Source organism: Nomascus leucogenys, chromosome 1a, assembly GCF_006542625.1.
Source record: "Nomascus leucogenys isolate Asia chromosome 1a, Asia_NLE_v1, whole genome shotgun sequence".
In the NCBI taxonomy this organism is placed as follows: domain Eukaryota; kingdom Metazoa; phylum Chordata; class Mammalia; order Primates; family Hylobatidae; genus Nomascus; species Nomascus leucogenys.
Window position 1 is genome coordinate 36,214,927 of NC_044381.1, and position 16,118 is coordinate 36,231,044.

At 50.1% G+C, this 16,118-nt stretch overlaps 1 protein-coding gene across 1 annotated transcript in view; it reads left to right on the forward strand.

Moving 5' to 3' along the window:
* Positions 1-16,118, forward strand: part of GABBR2 (gamma-aminobutyric acid type B receptor subunit 2) — a 414,624-nt gene that overhangs the window by 379,624 nt on the left and 18,882 nt on the right. The window contains exon 14 of the mRNA XM_003260548.2: positions 11,913-12,023. Coding sequence (XP_003260596.1) covers positions 11,913-12,023 — 111 coding nt within the window. The remainder of the gene's footprint in view (positions 1-11,912; positions 12,024-16,118) is intronic.

Consider the following 16,118-nt stretch of genomic DNA (forward strand, 5'->3'; position numbering starts at 1 on the left):
TTGCACTTTTGTGGCTCCCAGTGCGCTCGCCTCTCTGAATGACAACAGGAAAATGAAATGAGTGTATTGTTCTGGAATGCACTACTGTGTGTGTGTGTGTGTGTGTCGGCTCTGTAGTCTTTTGTCTTACTGTGCTCTTGCTTCATACTAAGAACAGCCCTCAAAGCAGGTGACCCCAGCATTTCTCAGAGAACCCGGGGCTCAGGGTGAGCATGTCACAGTCCTGGGGCCAGACCCTAGTTCAAGTGCAAGGCCCATGGCTGTCTGTTACACCAGGGCGCTGCAGTGTGCCCAGGCTGCCTTTAGCCAAGGACACACTGTAAAATCTAAGATGTAGCAGGGAACAGGAGAAGGAACACTTGAAGTTCATCCAGGCAGCAGCCTGCCTTCCTGCATGTGAGCTGGGAGTCCCAGAATCAGCCAGTGTCCCAGGCAGGAGCATGAACAACAGACAGGGCCTTGAGCCTGGACTCAAGGTAAGTTCCAGCCCACTCCTGGGCTTAGTATTCTGCTGTGCAAAATGGGAGGGAGGCTGATGGCCCCACTAACCTCCTAGGGTGGTTGGGCAGATCTAATGAAACTGAAAACCTTGACACTGAGTGCACACACTCAGCTCTGGTAGAGTAGAATAGCTCTGTCCAGGATCCCGCACGCTACAGAGTCCTGATTTAGAGAATCTTCACACTCTAGTTCTGTCACCTCTCCATTCACGCCAAGCTGGGCTTGGACTTGACAGCAGGGAGCCAACCAGGTCGTGCACTGAGTTCTCAGCAGAGCTCTGTGAGGTGATGAGAGACACAGCCTCTGCATGGCCATGCCAGGGCTGAGTGGGAACAGCTCAGCTGCCTCAAGGTCTGGGCTGGGAGGTCCAAGGGCTGGGTGGGAGGGATGCCAGCCTGGCCAAGGACTGGAGCTGGACAGCTTGGGCAGGGCCCTCTGGGAGCTCTACTCGCTTTGGGGGCCACGGATCTGACCCCAAGCCCAAGGCCAACCACCACCCTCTCCCCCACAGAGAGACTCCTTGGCCAGACGAGTCTGGCCCAGGGCAAGGTGCAGCTGGGTGGGGCACTTGAACAGGCACTCCTAGGCCAGGCAGGAGCTATGGGGAAGAGGGCTGCCCTAGCCAGCTCAGGACCACAATCAAGTCTAATTTATGGCATGGCTTTCCATCCTCTTTCACATCACAGTACACAATATTAGCACAGCACCCTGGTGACCACAGAGCCTGCTCGTGGCTGGCAGTGCCTGGCCTACCCATGTGCCCTAAGGCAGAGGAGAGCACTGTCGTGGGGCCCTTCTACCCAGTCCCGCCACACCATGACCAGGGCACACTGCTGGAAGATCTAGATTAGTGGTTTAGAGTAAAGCTTTGAAGAGGAGTTAAGCAGACCTGGGTTCAAGTCGCAGCTCCACTCTCCTTCACTCCTGTGTAACCTGGAGTGGGTCACTCAGCCTTACGGAGCCTCGTTTAATGTCCCCTAAAATGGGGTGGTGCTAGCGCTCATGCCTGCGGTGGTTGATTGACTGGGTGAAATGAGACAGTGTGTATAACACACTTAGCACAGAATCTGGCCCACAGTGAGCAGTTAGTTAGTTAGTAAATGTGAGGGGGTCAGAGGACGTACAGATGACAGGGGTGGGGGCGATAGCGGAACAGGAAAGAGTCCAACACAGATACCTCTAACACAGGGTAAGTCCTCCCGAAAAAGACAGGAAGGCAGATGTTTGGGGCAGTGGATGTGGAGGAGCCCCAGAGGCCTGGAGGAATGGATGCGAACTTCACCGTGCTGTGAAGAAGGGTATCCCAGGACAAGGAAACCCCACAATAAGGGCACCAGGAGGAGAGATGATGGACTGAGTCATGGCTGAGACTGGGGGATGGGGACAAGGCTGGACAGGTATAGGGGCGTCAGATCACGGAGGGGGATGGGGGCCAGTATCATGGGACCTGGACATCTTTACTGCAGTCTGGGGAGTCACTGAAGGTCTTGGAGCATGGGATTAGCACGGTGCGGATGATCACTTGGAGGCAACATAGAGGAGGAATAGGTTGGGAAGAGACAAGAGAGGAGACCAGGTCCTGACCAAGAGCAAGAGCCTGGGGCAGGAGGGAGGGCAGAGGGGAGAGGACTTCACACAAGTGCACTCACCTGCATGTGACAAGCAGCTGGATGTTGGAGCTGGGGTAGGCATCGAAGAATGAGAAAGTCTGGAGAGACGCCAGGTTCTGGTCTCACCTGGGCAGACAGTGGGCTGCTTTCTGAGCTAGCCAACCCAGAGGAACAGCAGGTTTAAGGGAGAAGGCGATGAGTTCAGACTGGGAGAGGCTAGGCAGGAGTAGAGGGTGCCCCATGGTACCCCCTCTGGGCCAGCCCAGAGGGCCTGGAAGCAAGGACCAAATAGGGTCCCCTGCATCTGGCCACCATCCCTGGAAAAGATGGGGGAGGAATTCAGCAGAACTAGGCTGGAGCGCGGTGGGAGGGGAAGATGATGGATGGGAGTGAGGACTCCTTTTTTCAAGAAGCTCGCTGAAGGGGAGGAAAGACAGGACCAAGAGGCTGAGAAACAGAAAGCAGGGAAGGAGGAGTTTCAGGCCAGGACTTGGCTGTGGCCCTGGGCAGAGAAAGGGGGCAAAAGCACACGAGAGAGAAGGTGATCAAGGAAGCAAGTAAGGGCGAGGTGCTTTTCTCTCCCAGTCATTTAGTGCTAGGTATAAGCCACACAACTGTGCCGTCGTCATGTTCTTACTTTATTTCTTCTCCAGGTTTAATTGACAGCTCTCAGGATCTTACTATACCATGCCACGTCTGAGGGACCAGGTTCCTCTTCAGCTCCTTTTGTCTTTCTCTGTCTCCTGTCATCGTTCTCCCCATCATCTGCCTGCTGGGTCAGGGTCCTACAGTGGCCCCCACCCCCCACCTTGGATCATGCCTGCTACTGGTGGGTCAGGCTTGTCCCTGGACCACAGGAGGAAAGCAGGGCTCCACTCTCAGGACAGAGGTGGTTCAGCCACTTGTTGCACCCACGTGCACCCCTGGGCAATGCCACCCTACTGACTTCTGCCAGGTTGGGGCACGAGAGGTCCGGGCTGCCCCATCCTGCTGAGGGTGGGGTACAGGCAAGAGCCTAGCAGCCAGGCCTGGGAGTGTCTGCTCCTGTCTGGTGTTGCTACCATGGAATCACCGAATGTTGGCACAGAGGGGGCCTCCGAGGGGAAGGGATTTGCTTGCCTGAGGTCAGCAAGCAGAAACGTCCACTCAATAATGTGGCTTCAACAAAAATCGGGTGACCATGTGAATAGTTTCTTGTCCCACGTCAGCTGGGACCTCCTGGGTATTGAGATCCAGGAAGGATTGCCTCAGACCCCCAGGGCCGAAGTCCTGGGGAGGTCCTGAGCCTGCTGGAGACTCCTGCCCTTTCCCAGGCCTTTCCTGTAGGCTCCAGGTCCTGTTCCTGGGTCACAAATGCACAGTGGTCCCCTTACCCCTCAAGCAGTTCCTGAATTTTAGGAGAACTTCCTGAAGGTGAGGAGGAGCAGGCAGTTTCCACAAGAGGCGTGGCTCTCCCAGGGGGGCATCTCATCCGGCTGCCAAAGCAGCTGCTAGTTCCAGGTTCTTTTCTGGACCTGCGTTTCTCCATCTATAAGAAGAGAAACTGGATCAGTGCAGAAGCCCGTTCGTGTTTGGAAATGGGGAGACAGGAGGGAGATCAGGGCTGTCACAGTGACTAGAGGACATTCAAGGCCTTTAGTGCCCGGGGTCCAGGGGTTCTGTGCACCCTGCCCAGCACAGAATAGTCCCTCACAACAAATAATTGCTCTCTGCCTCCCCAAAGAAAAGTGGCTGGAAGTGCCCATGTTGAGAAACCCTCATGGATGATCTTACATGTCCTTTCCAGATCTCTGATTCTGGGGAAAAAAAAAAAAAAAATCACCCAAACTTGTAATCATAACATTCTACAAAAAAAATTCTTACCTTGAAATGACAGCTTCTAGCTTTATTGCCTCAGAGGTGCGGGGCTGCTGCTGTGGAGATAAGCAGTCCAGCACCTGAGGGATCTGGAAGGTTCCTCCCAGCTCCAGTGCTCCGTGGCTCTCTGCAGCGGGAGATGATAACAATGCTTTCCACATAGGGAGCAGGCTTTCCCGTCTCTCCAGCCTGCGAGTCACACCGCACCTCCTTTGATCATCTTGCCAGCCCTGGGAGGTTGTAGATGAGGAAGTTATGGCTCAGAGAGGCTGGGAGACATGTGCAAAGTTGCACAGCTGGCAAGAGGTGGACTTGGGATCTGAGCCCAGGGCCCTTTCCCCTCCCTGCCTAGGCATCCTTATTGGCACTCCTCATGTCCCCCAAAAGAGACCGTGTTGACTCACCTGCCTTCCCAGGAAAGGAGAACCATCTCAAGACTCTGAAATGCAGTCTGGAAAGGCCAAACACACCCCCTAACACATACACACCACACACACCCACACCCCCAACACACACACTCACACAAACTCATATTTACATGCACACCTACACTCACCCCCAGCAGAAAAACCTACCAATTTTACCATATACTTAAAAAATCAACTTTGGAATTTAAAAAAAGAAAAGAGGCAGGGATGGCCCAGGGAGAAAGTTCTGCATACCAACTTCTGGGAGCTGGTCAGAAGGTAGAAAGCACCCCCTCCCTCAAAGGAGCACTGGCCTGGCCGGGCCGGGCCTAGGAACCCTTTCCACCCACAGCGGTGGCAGGAATAAAAGGTCCAAGCGACTCAAGCCAAGAGCCCCGTGATCAGAGGTGAATTGCGTGGCCCTCCTCATGTGCACCCTCTGGACTCCCCACCCTCCCTGCCCAGGCCTGTCTCCTCACCCAGCCCTAACCGCCCTGGCCAGCTCTGCACAGGACACACAGAAGCACATGATTGTCAAGGTGTGGTCCAGGGTCAGAAACACACAGAGGAGCCCTGTCAAGTCTGGCTTTGTGCTAAATCATCACTCTGTCTGTGTCAGAGGTGTGCAGGTGACAAAGAGAATCTGCGTTCTTAACCAGACTGCTTCTAAGCTGAGAACCAAATGTTACCCTATTGTTTAAAATCCTTTAAGGCCTTGCTGCCCAAAACGTGACCCCTGGATCAGCTCCTCACCTGGAACTGCTTAGAAATGCAGCATCCCAGGCCCCACCTGGGACTGCGCACCTGAATCTGCATTTTAACAAGCTCCCCAGGCAGTTTGTGCTCACATTATCGAGTGAGAAGCCACGCTGTCCTCTCACTTATCATACTTCAGCCTCTCTGGCCACATGAGGGTTCCTAAAATATGCTGATGTCTTTGCATTTCAGGTTCTTTCTTTTCCCATGCCATGCCCTCTACCATGCGTGCTCTTCCCCTAGCTTTTCACATGGCTGGCATTTCTCATCCACCAGGTCTCAGACTAAATGTCACCACTGCAGAGTAGCCATCCCAGGCTACCTGATCTGAAACAACTTCCCCCATTAGCACCCCTCCAAGTGCCCGTAGTTTCCTTTAGGAATACTTATCACCGCTTGTATTCATAACTGTACTGTGTGGTTTGTTGAATGCCCGTGTTTGTTGAGCAGCCCCCGTTCCACTGGAATGAACCCTCAAGAAGGCAAGCACCATGTTGGTCTCATTCATCCTGTACCCCTACACCAACATGGTGCATGACACACAGCAGGCATGTGACAACTCCTCATGGAGTCAATTTCGAATGAATGAATGTAGGACAAATACAGTCATGAAATGTAGGACAGATAGAGTCATCTCCCAATGACTCAGACTCCCATTAACTACACTGTAAATTAACCCATGGGCTCCCTTCACAAATGGGAAACTGAGGTCTAGAAAAGGGCAGGGATTTGCCCAAGATCACCCAGCAAGTCTGTAGCAGGACCAAGGCTTTTGACCTTTCAGGCCTCAACACCTCCACTTATGCTCCAGCTCCCTGCCTATCAGTTTGTGCAGCCGGACAGAGCGGGATATTTGCAGGGGGCACTGACCTACATTGTGAGTAATTGCATTATGCGGAGGGACTCTCGGGCCAGCTGCTCTCCTTTTGCCGCACAGATGGGAGAGGCTTTCCCGGGCAGCTTCTGCGTGCCTCCTGCTGAGCAGCAGCCTGACCAGAAGTCAGGTGTGAGCACTTCCATCTTCTGGCCGTCCCAAACCGGTGTGGCCTCACTGCTGGACACGGTGCCCTGCCAGGCAGGAAAGAGCATTTTATCAGCCTGAGTTCAGCTCGCAGCACCAAAGCGCAGCCTTCACCCTAAAGCCCTGGGGGCTTCAGGGGAAGCCACTATTGAATGTTTAACGATTAAGTTCTTCCTCCCTCAAATAAGCACTTTGCAGTTTACAGAGCCGGTTACACCCACTGTCTCCTCCGATTTGACACAATGATGCATGTGAGAGGAGGGCACATCAGGGAAGGCTCATGGTGAAGGAGGAAGGAGTGCTGGTTTGAGAGTCACACACACCTTGCTTTAATCTCAGCCCCGAGACTTACTAGCTGGAGATCTTGGGCAAGTTACTTCACCTCTCTGTGACTCTGTTTCCTCATCCGTGAAATAAGTAAAGTATAACACCTTGTTGGATTTTTATGACTTCAACAAGATGACGGGTGTAGAGTTCCCAACCCAGCAATGAGCACATCATTGTCACTCATGATAAGGCAGCTCTTGGTGTCCTTATGGCTGATGTTATCAGGTGAAGTCAGCCCTCTCTCTGAGGCTGCCTTCTCATGGGAACTGTCCTGGTCTTACTGGAATGGGAGAGCCATGCGGACAGGGCTCTTGTCTATCCAGGTTATTGCTGCATGCCCAGAACAGTATCTGGCAAATGGTAGTGCTTAACAGTTATTCACTGAATGAATGAATGAATGGATGAATGAATGAATGATTTCTTAGGCAATTGCCAAAGAGAGCAACAAGAAAGAAAGAAAAATAAAGAAAAAAAGCGGCCGGGCGCAGCGGCTCACGTCTGTAATCCTGGCACTTTGGGAGGCTAAGGCAGGCAGATCATCTGAGGTCGGGAGTTCAAGACCAGTCTGACCAACATGGAGAAACCCGTCTCTACTAAAAATACAAAAATTAGCTGGGCATGGTGGCGCGCACCTGTAATCCCAGCTATTCGGGAGCCTGAGGCAGGAGAATTGCTTGAACCCAGGAGGCAGAGGTTGCAGTGAGCTGAGATTGTGCCATTGCACTCCAGCCTGGGCAACAAGAGTGAAACTCTGTCTCGAAAAAAAAAAGCCAGTTGAAAATTTTGCAGGTCAGCTATCCAGAGCAAGAAAAACGTTCTTAGGGCAGTGCAAATGCTGTCCTGTACAGAAGAGAAGAGGCCGAAGCCTGGGCTTAGGCCCTGACCCTGATGTCTGCAGGGGTCAGTGCCCTGTGCTTGCTGGCCCTGGCCTGCATGGACAGTCCACACTGGGAACAGGCCAAGTGCAGTGCCCAAGTATAGCCTGAGTACTTCCCCAACAGCTGCTCCAGAAGTGGGGGAGTCCCCCATGGTGCTTGGAAATCTGGCCTCATGTAAGGCCAGTGGGTGCCTTGCAGAGTAGCACAAGATGCTGCTGACAGCTTCACCGTTTCCAGCCCCACCGATTTATGGTAGTTGGTAGTTCTGTGGCCCCAGCAGAGGGTAATCCACCACCACCAGGCTGGACCCTTCATGTGGCTCTTTGGTGCCCTCTAGTGGTGCTTTGGTGCACGACAATGACAAGGAAGCACTGGGGGTTGGGGGGTGGGTAGCCCACCTGCCCCTGCAGGTTGCATGCTCAGGTGCGTCTCTCCCCATGTGTGGCTGCACAGACCACTGCGAACTCCAGGCCCAAGCAGAATCTGGATGGATTAGACAACGTGTACAGCTTGTACAGTCTGCTTTGTGGTTCAGTGCAGGAGTCACTTGATTTTCTTCCAGATGCCCATCCCCAGCCTCACAGGAACAGGACTGTGCTTAAGGCTGCTGAGATGGGTGCAGAACTGAAAGGCCAAAGATAGATAGGAATTCAGATTTCAGGATTCAGAGAGGTCAGAGCAGTGAAGGTGGGGTTGGGGGGAAGGGGAGCAGCTAAGAGAAAGGTAAAGGTAGCCAGGCTGGAATGTCAGCAGCACAGGGGGAAAGACTGGGCTAGCAGCAGTTCCGTGAAAACTACCTGATGGGTCTTGGTCCAACCTGAAGGAACACATGAATCACTGGTGGAAGATTATATAGAAAGCCAAGGAGATCCAAAGAAAGAGGTCAAGCTGACTTGCTCAGCACTGCCTGGAGTGCTGAGCTCCATTCTAAGCCTGTAGGAGTGGTAAATCTGTAGAGCAGTGGTAAACTCCAGCAGGTTGACTGACGAGGTGGCCTAGTGGAGAAAGGCACAGTGGTGTGTCCCCTCTCTGTAGATCTTCCCTCCTGCGGAAGGTGTGCAGACTCAAAGAGAGAGCTTGGAATTATTCTGGGGAACCCCAGGGGAGAGATGAGGTCCAGGAGGAGGCTGTGGCTCAGTGAAAGCGCTGTGTACTACCTCACCAGGAGCAGGAGGGAGGGGCTCCCTGCACTGCAGTGTGTAAGCCAGACAAGCCTTGTCAGTTTCCTGTGAAGAGCAGTTCATCCCGTTGAGCAATGCTGTATGACATAACTAATTTTCTCCACACCAAGAATCTAAGATTCCATCATAAATTACTGTTCATTGTAGAGGAAAAGACAGGATCACCGTTAATGGATTTGCCATTCATGCATAACTGGAATGGGTCCGTGCTACTGCATTCTGATGTCAGCGTGATTGTCACACACTGGAGAAACCCAGATTCTACCACTAAGACAGTTGACCTTGGGACCAAGTCAGTTCTGTCACCTTAATTAAACAACGAAAGGATGTCAGGAAACCCCCATTGCCCTTAATAAAATGCAGCCCAGCTCCTGGGTGGGTAGCAGTGGAGGGGAAATCTCTACCCCTAGCCACTCTGACTATAGTTTCTGGAGATCACCTCCCTCCAGGGTGTTTCTCACTGCAGAGCCTTCAGGAAACCACATTATCCCCTCTAGCACTCCAGCCCAAGTGTGGACTCAATGCACATGGACCCAAAGAGGTTGAGCTAAGGCTTTCTGTGGCTTGGGACAGCAAAAGACAAATCAAGCCTGAGAGAACACACAGCAGGATGATCTGGTCAAAAAAATGGCCTGAACCCCCAGGTCCCACCCCTCCTAGCTCCTCCTGCTTCCACGTGGGAGCACCATCTTTCCCCCCACAGCTCACAGAAGCCCAGGTCATTGCCTGCTTCACAGGTCACACCTGGAGAGCAAGACCAAAAAAACAGTTTCCAAACCCCACCTGTCTAAGACCTGCCTTCTAGCCCTAGGTCCCATCAAAGTACCCCTTCTTCCTAGTGATTGACCCTGAGGATGCCCATGCCTTACCCTCAGGAGTGTGGCTTTACCCTGGGCCTCAACAGCACAACTCCATCAGAATATAATATCCTGAACACAGTTATTTTGTGATATACTCTCAGTGGCAAACAGATTGCAAAGGAATCTTCAAGTTTACTTAGTAAGTTTGTGCTTGACATTTGTATGGATGTATCAATTTTGCAACTATTTAGTGTCTAACGTAGGACTGAACAAATCAGTAGATATTTTGATGTTGTTCGAAGGCAAGGATTCCACTGTTGCAGAAGAGTGATGAAAATATGGAATGGGGAAGGCAAGCAAGAGCTCAGCAGTGTTGGGTCTTGACAGACAGATAGATAGAGATTTATTTTAAAAAGAGCTTAGAAGTAGTGACAACTTAGGAACAGTGAGACCATCAAGTGCCTACATCTTGGTTTCTAAACACCATTCTCCACTAAAAAGAACAAGGACTCCTTGGAGAAATGGTTGATTGCAAGGCTGGGAGCAAGAAAAGTTCAAGGAGTGCTGGAATCATTGTGCCAAGAAGTAAGAAAGTGCTCAAAAAAATTATGGTGATGTGTGGAAAAAACATAGAAGGCAGCATGAAGTTGTTTTCCACTGGCCAAATCTGGAAAAATTTAAGCATCAACATGAATAAGACACCAAAGGATTATAAGACATTCAATTAAAAAGGAACATACTAGGCCAGGCATTGTGGCTCACGCCTGTAATCCCAGCACTTTGGGAGGCCGAGACAGGCGGATCACCTGAGGTCAGCAGCTCAAGACCAGCCTGGCCAACATGGTGAAACCCCATCTCTAATAAAAATACAAAAATTAGCCAGGCATGGTGGCGGGCGCCTATAATGCCACCTACTCAGGAGGCTGAAACATGAGAATTGCTTGAACCCAGGAGGCAGAAGTTGCAGTGAGCGGATATCACGACATTGCACTCCAGCCTGGGTGACAGAGACTGTCTCAAAAAAAAGGAACATACTGATATACATAAATAAATGGGAGGAAAGGAAAGCTCTTCTTTGCAGTAGAATGCCAAGTGTTTAAATAGAATGGCAGAGTTAGAAAATCACCATTTTGCAGCTACCAAAGTAATAAATGACTCAGGTAAGAATTCTCAATGGTTGCTGAAACCACTGCGTGAATGTTTGTCGGGGAACAGGATACTTACACAGTCTCAAAGTAGCTCCCACAGATTATTAATTACAAAGGGGGAAATGATACCTTTGAAATGGGTGTCTGACAGACATCATGTCAACCAAGTGATCACAGGTAACATCATAGAGTGCCAACACGTCCCCCTGATGTGACTCTTATGTAGGATTCCTGCCAAGAATGCATAAAACCTGAATATAAAACATTCAGGCTAACCCAAATTGAGGGACTTCTACAAAATAACTGAACTAGATTTTTCAGAAACAATGACATGAAAGACCAAAGTAGGCTGAAGAATTGTGTGAGATTAAAGGAAACCAAAGACACCTAAGTGCAATAATGATCCTGGATTGGATCCTGCATTGGAGAAACCACAGTTGCTTTAAAGGACATTATTAAGTCAATTGGCAAAATTTGAAAATGGATAGTATATTAGATAATATACTGTATCAGGGTTAAATTTTCTGAATTTAGTAAGTGTATGTGATTGTGCAAGAGAATCCCTTGTTCTTAGGCAATATATGCCAGGATATTCAGGGGTGAAGGGTCAGGATATCTGCAATTTACTCTCGAATGGTTCAGAAAAAAATAAATGTACAGTAGATATTGTTTCATTCCCCAGGTTTATTTTTGTCTTGTTGCCACCATCTGGCCAATTATCTCCCAGAGTTTCCCAATTCAAGTTCCTACCAGAGAGAATGTGCTCAGGAAGGATCCTCTCCATCAACCCTCATTAGGCAGAGCACTTTGTAGGAGGAAATCTCATAGATATCTGACAAGCCTCTGGATTGGCTGCCTGGGGTCAGGTGCCCATTCTTTGTCCAATCGGCTCTGGCCAAGGATGAGTCATGTGGTACACAACCTGGCTGCCATCATTGCTCCAGCAATGGGGCTGTGGGCAAGAGGGTTTGGCAGGCTCCAGGCTTGGGCAAGCCAGTATATCCTATATCTCCAGTTGCACAGAGGTAACCCCAGAGATACCTGAAGACCTCCTGTCCTAACTTTATACCTCATTCTCACAACAAATATTAGAGGTACCTGCATTAGGCCAGGTTTTGTGTTAGATCCTAGGGGTACAGAAGTGACCCAGTTCCTACCCTCAGGAGCTCTGACTCAAATTGGAGAGGCATGAATTATGCAGAGAACTGGAGTGCAGGGTTGAATTGCTACCAACAAACAGAAGGCAGTCAACGCTAGTTGAGGCCTGGGCTCCACCCCTTAGGAACACAGAGATGGGGTCCAAATGGCCCGCTGAACAGTGGCATTGGCTATGACTCACAGGAGGGAAAAGGGCTCTCAGATAAGGACCCAGTTGCTGGAAGAGTGTCCTGTGCCATCACTGAGTCTCTGTTTTCTCTTTGCACAGCCGGACCCAGCAGGACGGGATATCTCCATCCGCCCTCTCCTGGAGCACTGTGAGAACACCCATATGACCATCTGGCTTGGCATCGTCTATGCCTACAAGGGACTTCTTATGGTAGGTGCAGAGCAGGAGACAGAGTCTGGGAGGGGGGGGGGACACTTCTTTGTTGGGCCTCTGTCTCCCAGGGGCCTCCATCAATGTAAAAATAAACAGAGCCTCCATGACTAAGCAGTTACTCTCTGTGGACTCAGTGCCTGCCACATGCTATCTCAGTTCCTGCAGCAACCCTATGAGATAGGTACAAATAACATCCTCATTTCACTGATGACACTGAGGCTTGGTGTCTTGCCCAAGGTCATCTGGCTGGTAAGTGGCAGAGTCAAGATCTTAACCAGAGAGTAACCCAAAAACTCGTGGCTGTGCCTCACAGCTGTCACTGCACTGCTCCCAGGAAGAGCAGTCTGCCGACATCCAGTGCATGCTCATGTCCAGCATTTCAGCGGACCCTCTCTTAAGTCCATGGGAGGTGGGCGGGATCATCCCCATTTAATAGATGAGGAGGGTAAGCCTCAGAAAGGTTAGATGATTTGCCAAAAGCTACCTAGTAACCTCCAAACTGCAAACCCAGCGCTCTTTCCACTTTACTCATCTTTCAGAATCAAAGATCATGCTAGGTGCTGTGGCTCATGCTTGCAATGCCAGCACTTTGAGAGGCTGAGGTGGGTGGGTCACCTGAGGTCAGGAGTTGGAGACCAGCCTGACCAACATGGCGAAACCCCGTCTCTACTAAAAATACAAAATTAGCTGGGCATGGTTGCGGGCGCCTGTAATCCCAATTACTTCGGAGGCTATGGCAGGAGAATCACTTGAACCCGGGAGGCAGAGGTTGCAGTGAGCTGAGATCAGGCCATTGCACTCCAGCCTGGGCAACAAGAGCGAAACTCCGGCTCAAAAGAAAACAAATCAAAGATCACATACCAAGCCCACGTTGTGAAATTCCAACATTAGGAAGAACTTGAAAGGTCAGCTGCACCATATTTCAGCCCAGGTTGATCCTTGAATCTTCTCTCCTATATCCTATATAAACAATGCTTCCACTTAAAGCCGTCTAGTGACACGAAGCTGGTCACTGCACCCTCCTCAGATCTTCCCACAGGGAGGTTAAGTCACCATTCACCCCTGTGTGACCCCACTTAAGAGGCCAAAAATGAAGCCCTCTCCAAAAGTCAAACTGGAATCTCTCGTGCTGCTCAAATGCATTCTTACCTGTTGCCACATCAGAGAAGTGTTAGTGATTGATCCTGTGTCCTTTGAGAGGCCATGCCAGAAGGGCATGTGAGAGAACCCTAGACAAAGATTGGTCCCCACTTCATACCAGTTGACACCCTTTTATGGTTTTCCATACAAGTCTTTTGAGCTCCCATGCAAGCAACAGGACCACTGGGCTGCAATCTGAGCACAAGGTAATGACCCTGGGGGTGTCCACAGGAGGTACCCAATATAGAAATAGGAACTTGAGGACTGGCCAAAGGTCCTGGGTTTGGACAAGGACACACTCATAGTCACCAGAAACTTGGAAGAGCTCTCAGCAATGGGTGGCACAGACCTGAGGGCAGAACCGTCAGCCCCAAGCAAAGTTGCTGGAAGGCAGACTCTATCTCCATGTAAAGATGGATTCTTATAACAGGGAGCCCTGTCCATAGATGCCATGGACCCCCTAAGAAGGACAAGCTCCCTGTCGTGGGAAAGCATGTCGTGTCAATGACCTGCACTTCCCCCGACCCTGGTTGAATAAATAGAGAGAATCTAGACTGTCGCCGTGATCCTTCCATCCTTAATGTTCCTTGATTCTGAGACTCATTCCGTGAAATTAGATTATGATGAATCATATTGACATCTTTAAACTGGATTTATTTGTAATGTTTTGATTATTCATTATCTTCTCCCACCTACTTCCAAAGTGGTTGGAGATGAGAAATGACTGTATGTCTTCCCGTGAAGCTAACAGCTTCAGCCAGCTCATGTCAACAAAAGCTATATTTGATAGCACAAATGCTTTACCATTTAGAATATGCAAGGAACTGTCCCCAGCCTCCTGGCCCTTAAGGTTTATGACTAAAATCCCACTGCCACCCCCCACTCCTTCTATTTTAGAGCCACAGAATCTCAAGGCTGGGAGAAGCACACACAGCCCTTTGGGTCCACCCCACCGTCAGATGTTTTGGCCCCAACCCCCAGCCCACCCTGAGCATCCCCCAAAGCATTCATTGACTAACTGCCTCTATACCTCCAGTGATGGGGCGCTCGCCCTCTTCAAAGGAGCCTGTGCCATTCATGGATGATGTGTTAGTTTCCTTTGGCTGTCGTAACAAATTACCACAAAACAGTGGCTTACAAAACAAACAGAAATGTATTCTTTCCTAGTTGTGGAGGCCAGAGGTCCAAAATCCAGACGCTTGTGTTCCCTCTGAAGGCTCCAGGGGAGAATCCGTCCTTGCCTCTTCCAGCACCTGATAGTTCCAGGCATGCCTTGGCTTGTGACTGCATGACTCTAGTTTCTGCCTCCGTCTCCACGTGGCCTTCTCTTCTTCTCCCCAAGGGTCTCCTTTGTGTGTCCCTTATAAGGACACTTATCATTGGATTTGGGGTCCTTCCAGATAATCCAGGATTATCTCATCTCAAGATCATTATATCTGCAAATACTCTTTTTCCAAATAAGGTCATGTTCACGGTTTCCAGGAATTAAGATACGGACATATCTTTTAGAGTCACTATTCAACCCACAGATGGAGTGCTTTTCTAGGAAGTTCTTTCTAATCCTCAGCGGAAATCTTCCTCAGTGTAACTTGTGCCCACGAACCCTCGTTCTACTTTTTGAGGGCCTAAGAACAAGTTACTTTGTGTTTCTTCCTGATACTCTTTAGAGATTTACAGCCAACCACCAGGTCCGCAGAGTAGCCTACGTTTATTGTGGAGACCTTCACAGTGGCTTGGTGGCCCATTGATAGCATGGCTGATAGGATCTCTTCTCACTGCAACCTCCGCCTCCTGGGTTCAAGTGATTCTCCTGCCTCAGCCTCCCAAGTAGCTGAAATTACAGGCATGCACCACCATGCCCAGCTAATTTTTATATTTTTATTAGAGTTGGGGTTTCACCACATTGCTCAGGCTGGTCTCAAACTCGTGACCTCAGGTAATCCACCAGTCTTGGCCTCCCAAAGTGCTGGGATTATAGGTGTGAGCCACCGCACCTGGCCAGGTTCCCCATTTTAAAAGGAATTTTTTAAAAGGAATAAATCAGGCTGTGAGATAACACATTTAGAGAAAGGATAAAGGACAAGGGAGAGGAAAACAATCATGGTTGTATAAAATAAGATCAATTACAAATAGCTTTGAATTTACCTTGGTACAGAACATTTCAGTCTACAGAGTGCTTTGACATCCATCCTCCCATTTCATCCACACATAAACCCTGTGACATAGATATTATTATTATTATCCCCAGTCCACAGATGTTGAAAGTAAGGTCCTGAGAGGTGAAGTGACTTGCCCAGGTCACCCAGGCAACAGATGGCAGAGCAGAGTCCATATCCCCCGGCCTTGTGTCCAGCCCTGCTTCTACCACACAGCATTATGCTGCCATCAAATCTCTAAACACAGGTCCCTCAGTGTGATGTTAAATGGTTCATGCAGCTGTCAGACACCTGAAGCTGCCCTGCCGAAGCCAAAGAGAAGAGGGGCCTTTGTGAGAAAGGCCTCTTGGAGGGGCTGCACTAAAGCAGAGGTCCGTGTACCAGTCAGCCATCTTGGCTCTTCCTCCTGCCCACCACACCACCACTCTGGCCTACACCCACCTGCACTGTCCCTGCAGCCCGCCCTCCCGTTAGATCACCCATAAGGGTTAAACCCTCGACACCCTGCTTCAGATCATAGTTGGCCTCTACCCTGTCCATTTCTGTTGAGACATCTATTGGTTAGGAGTAGAGCGGCAAGTCACAGAAAAACCCACAATAATAATGGTTGAAGAGACAGGAAATGTTCCTCTCAGATAAACCTAGTCCAGAGGTAAGCAGTCTAGGGTTGGGGTAAGGCTCCCAGAATCTCAGCTCCTTGCATCTTGCAGCCCCCACATCATCATTACACAGGTTGCACATCATAGCCTTGTGATCTAAGACTGATGCTGAAGCTCCACCCATCACATTCCACTCC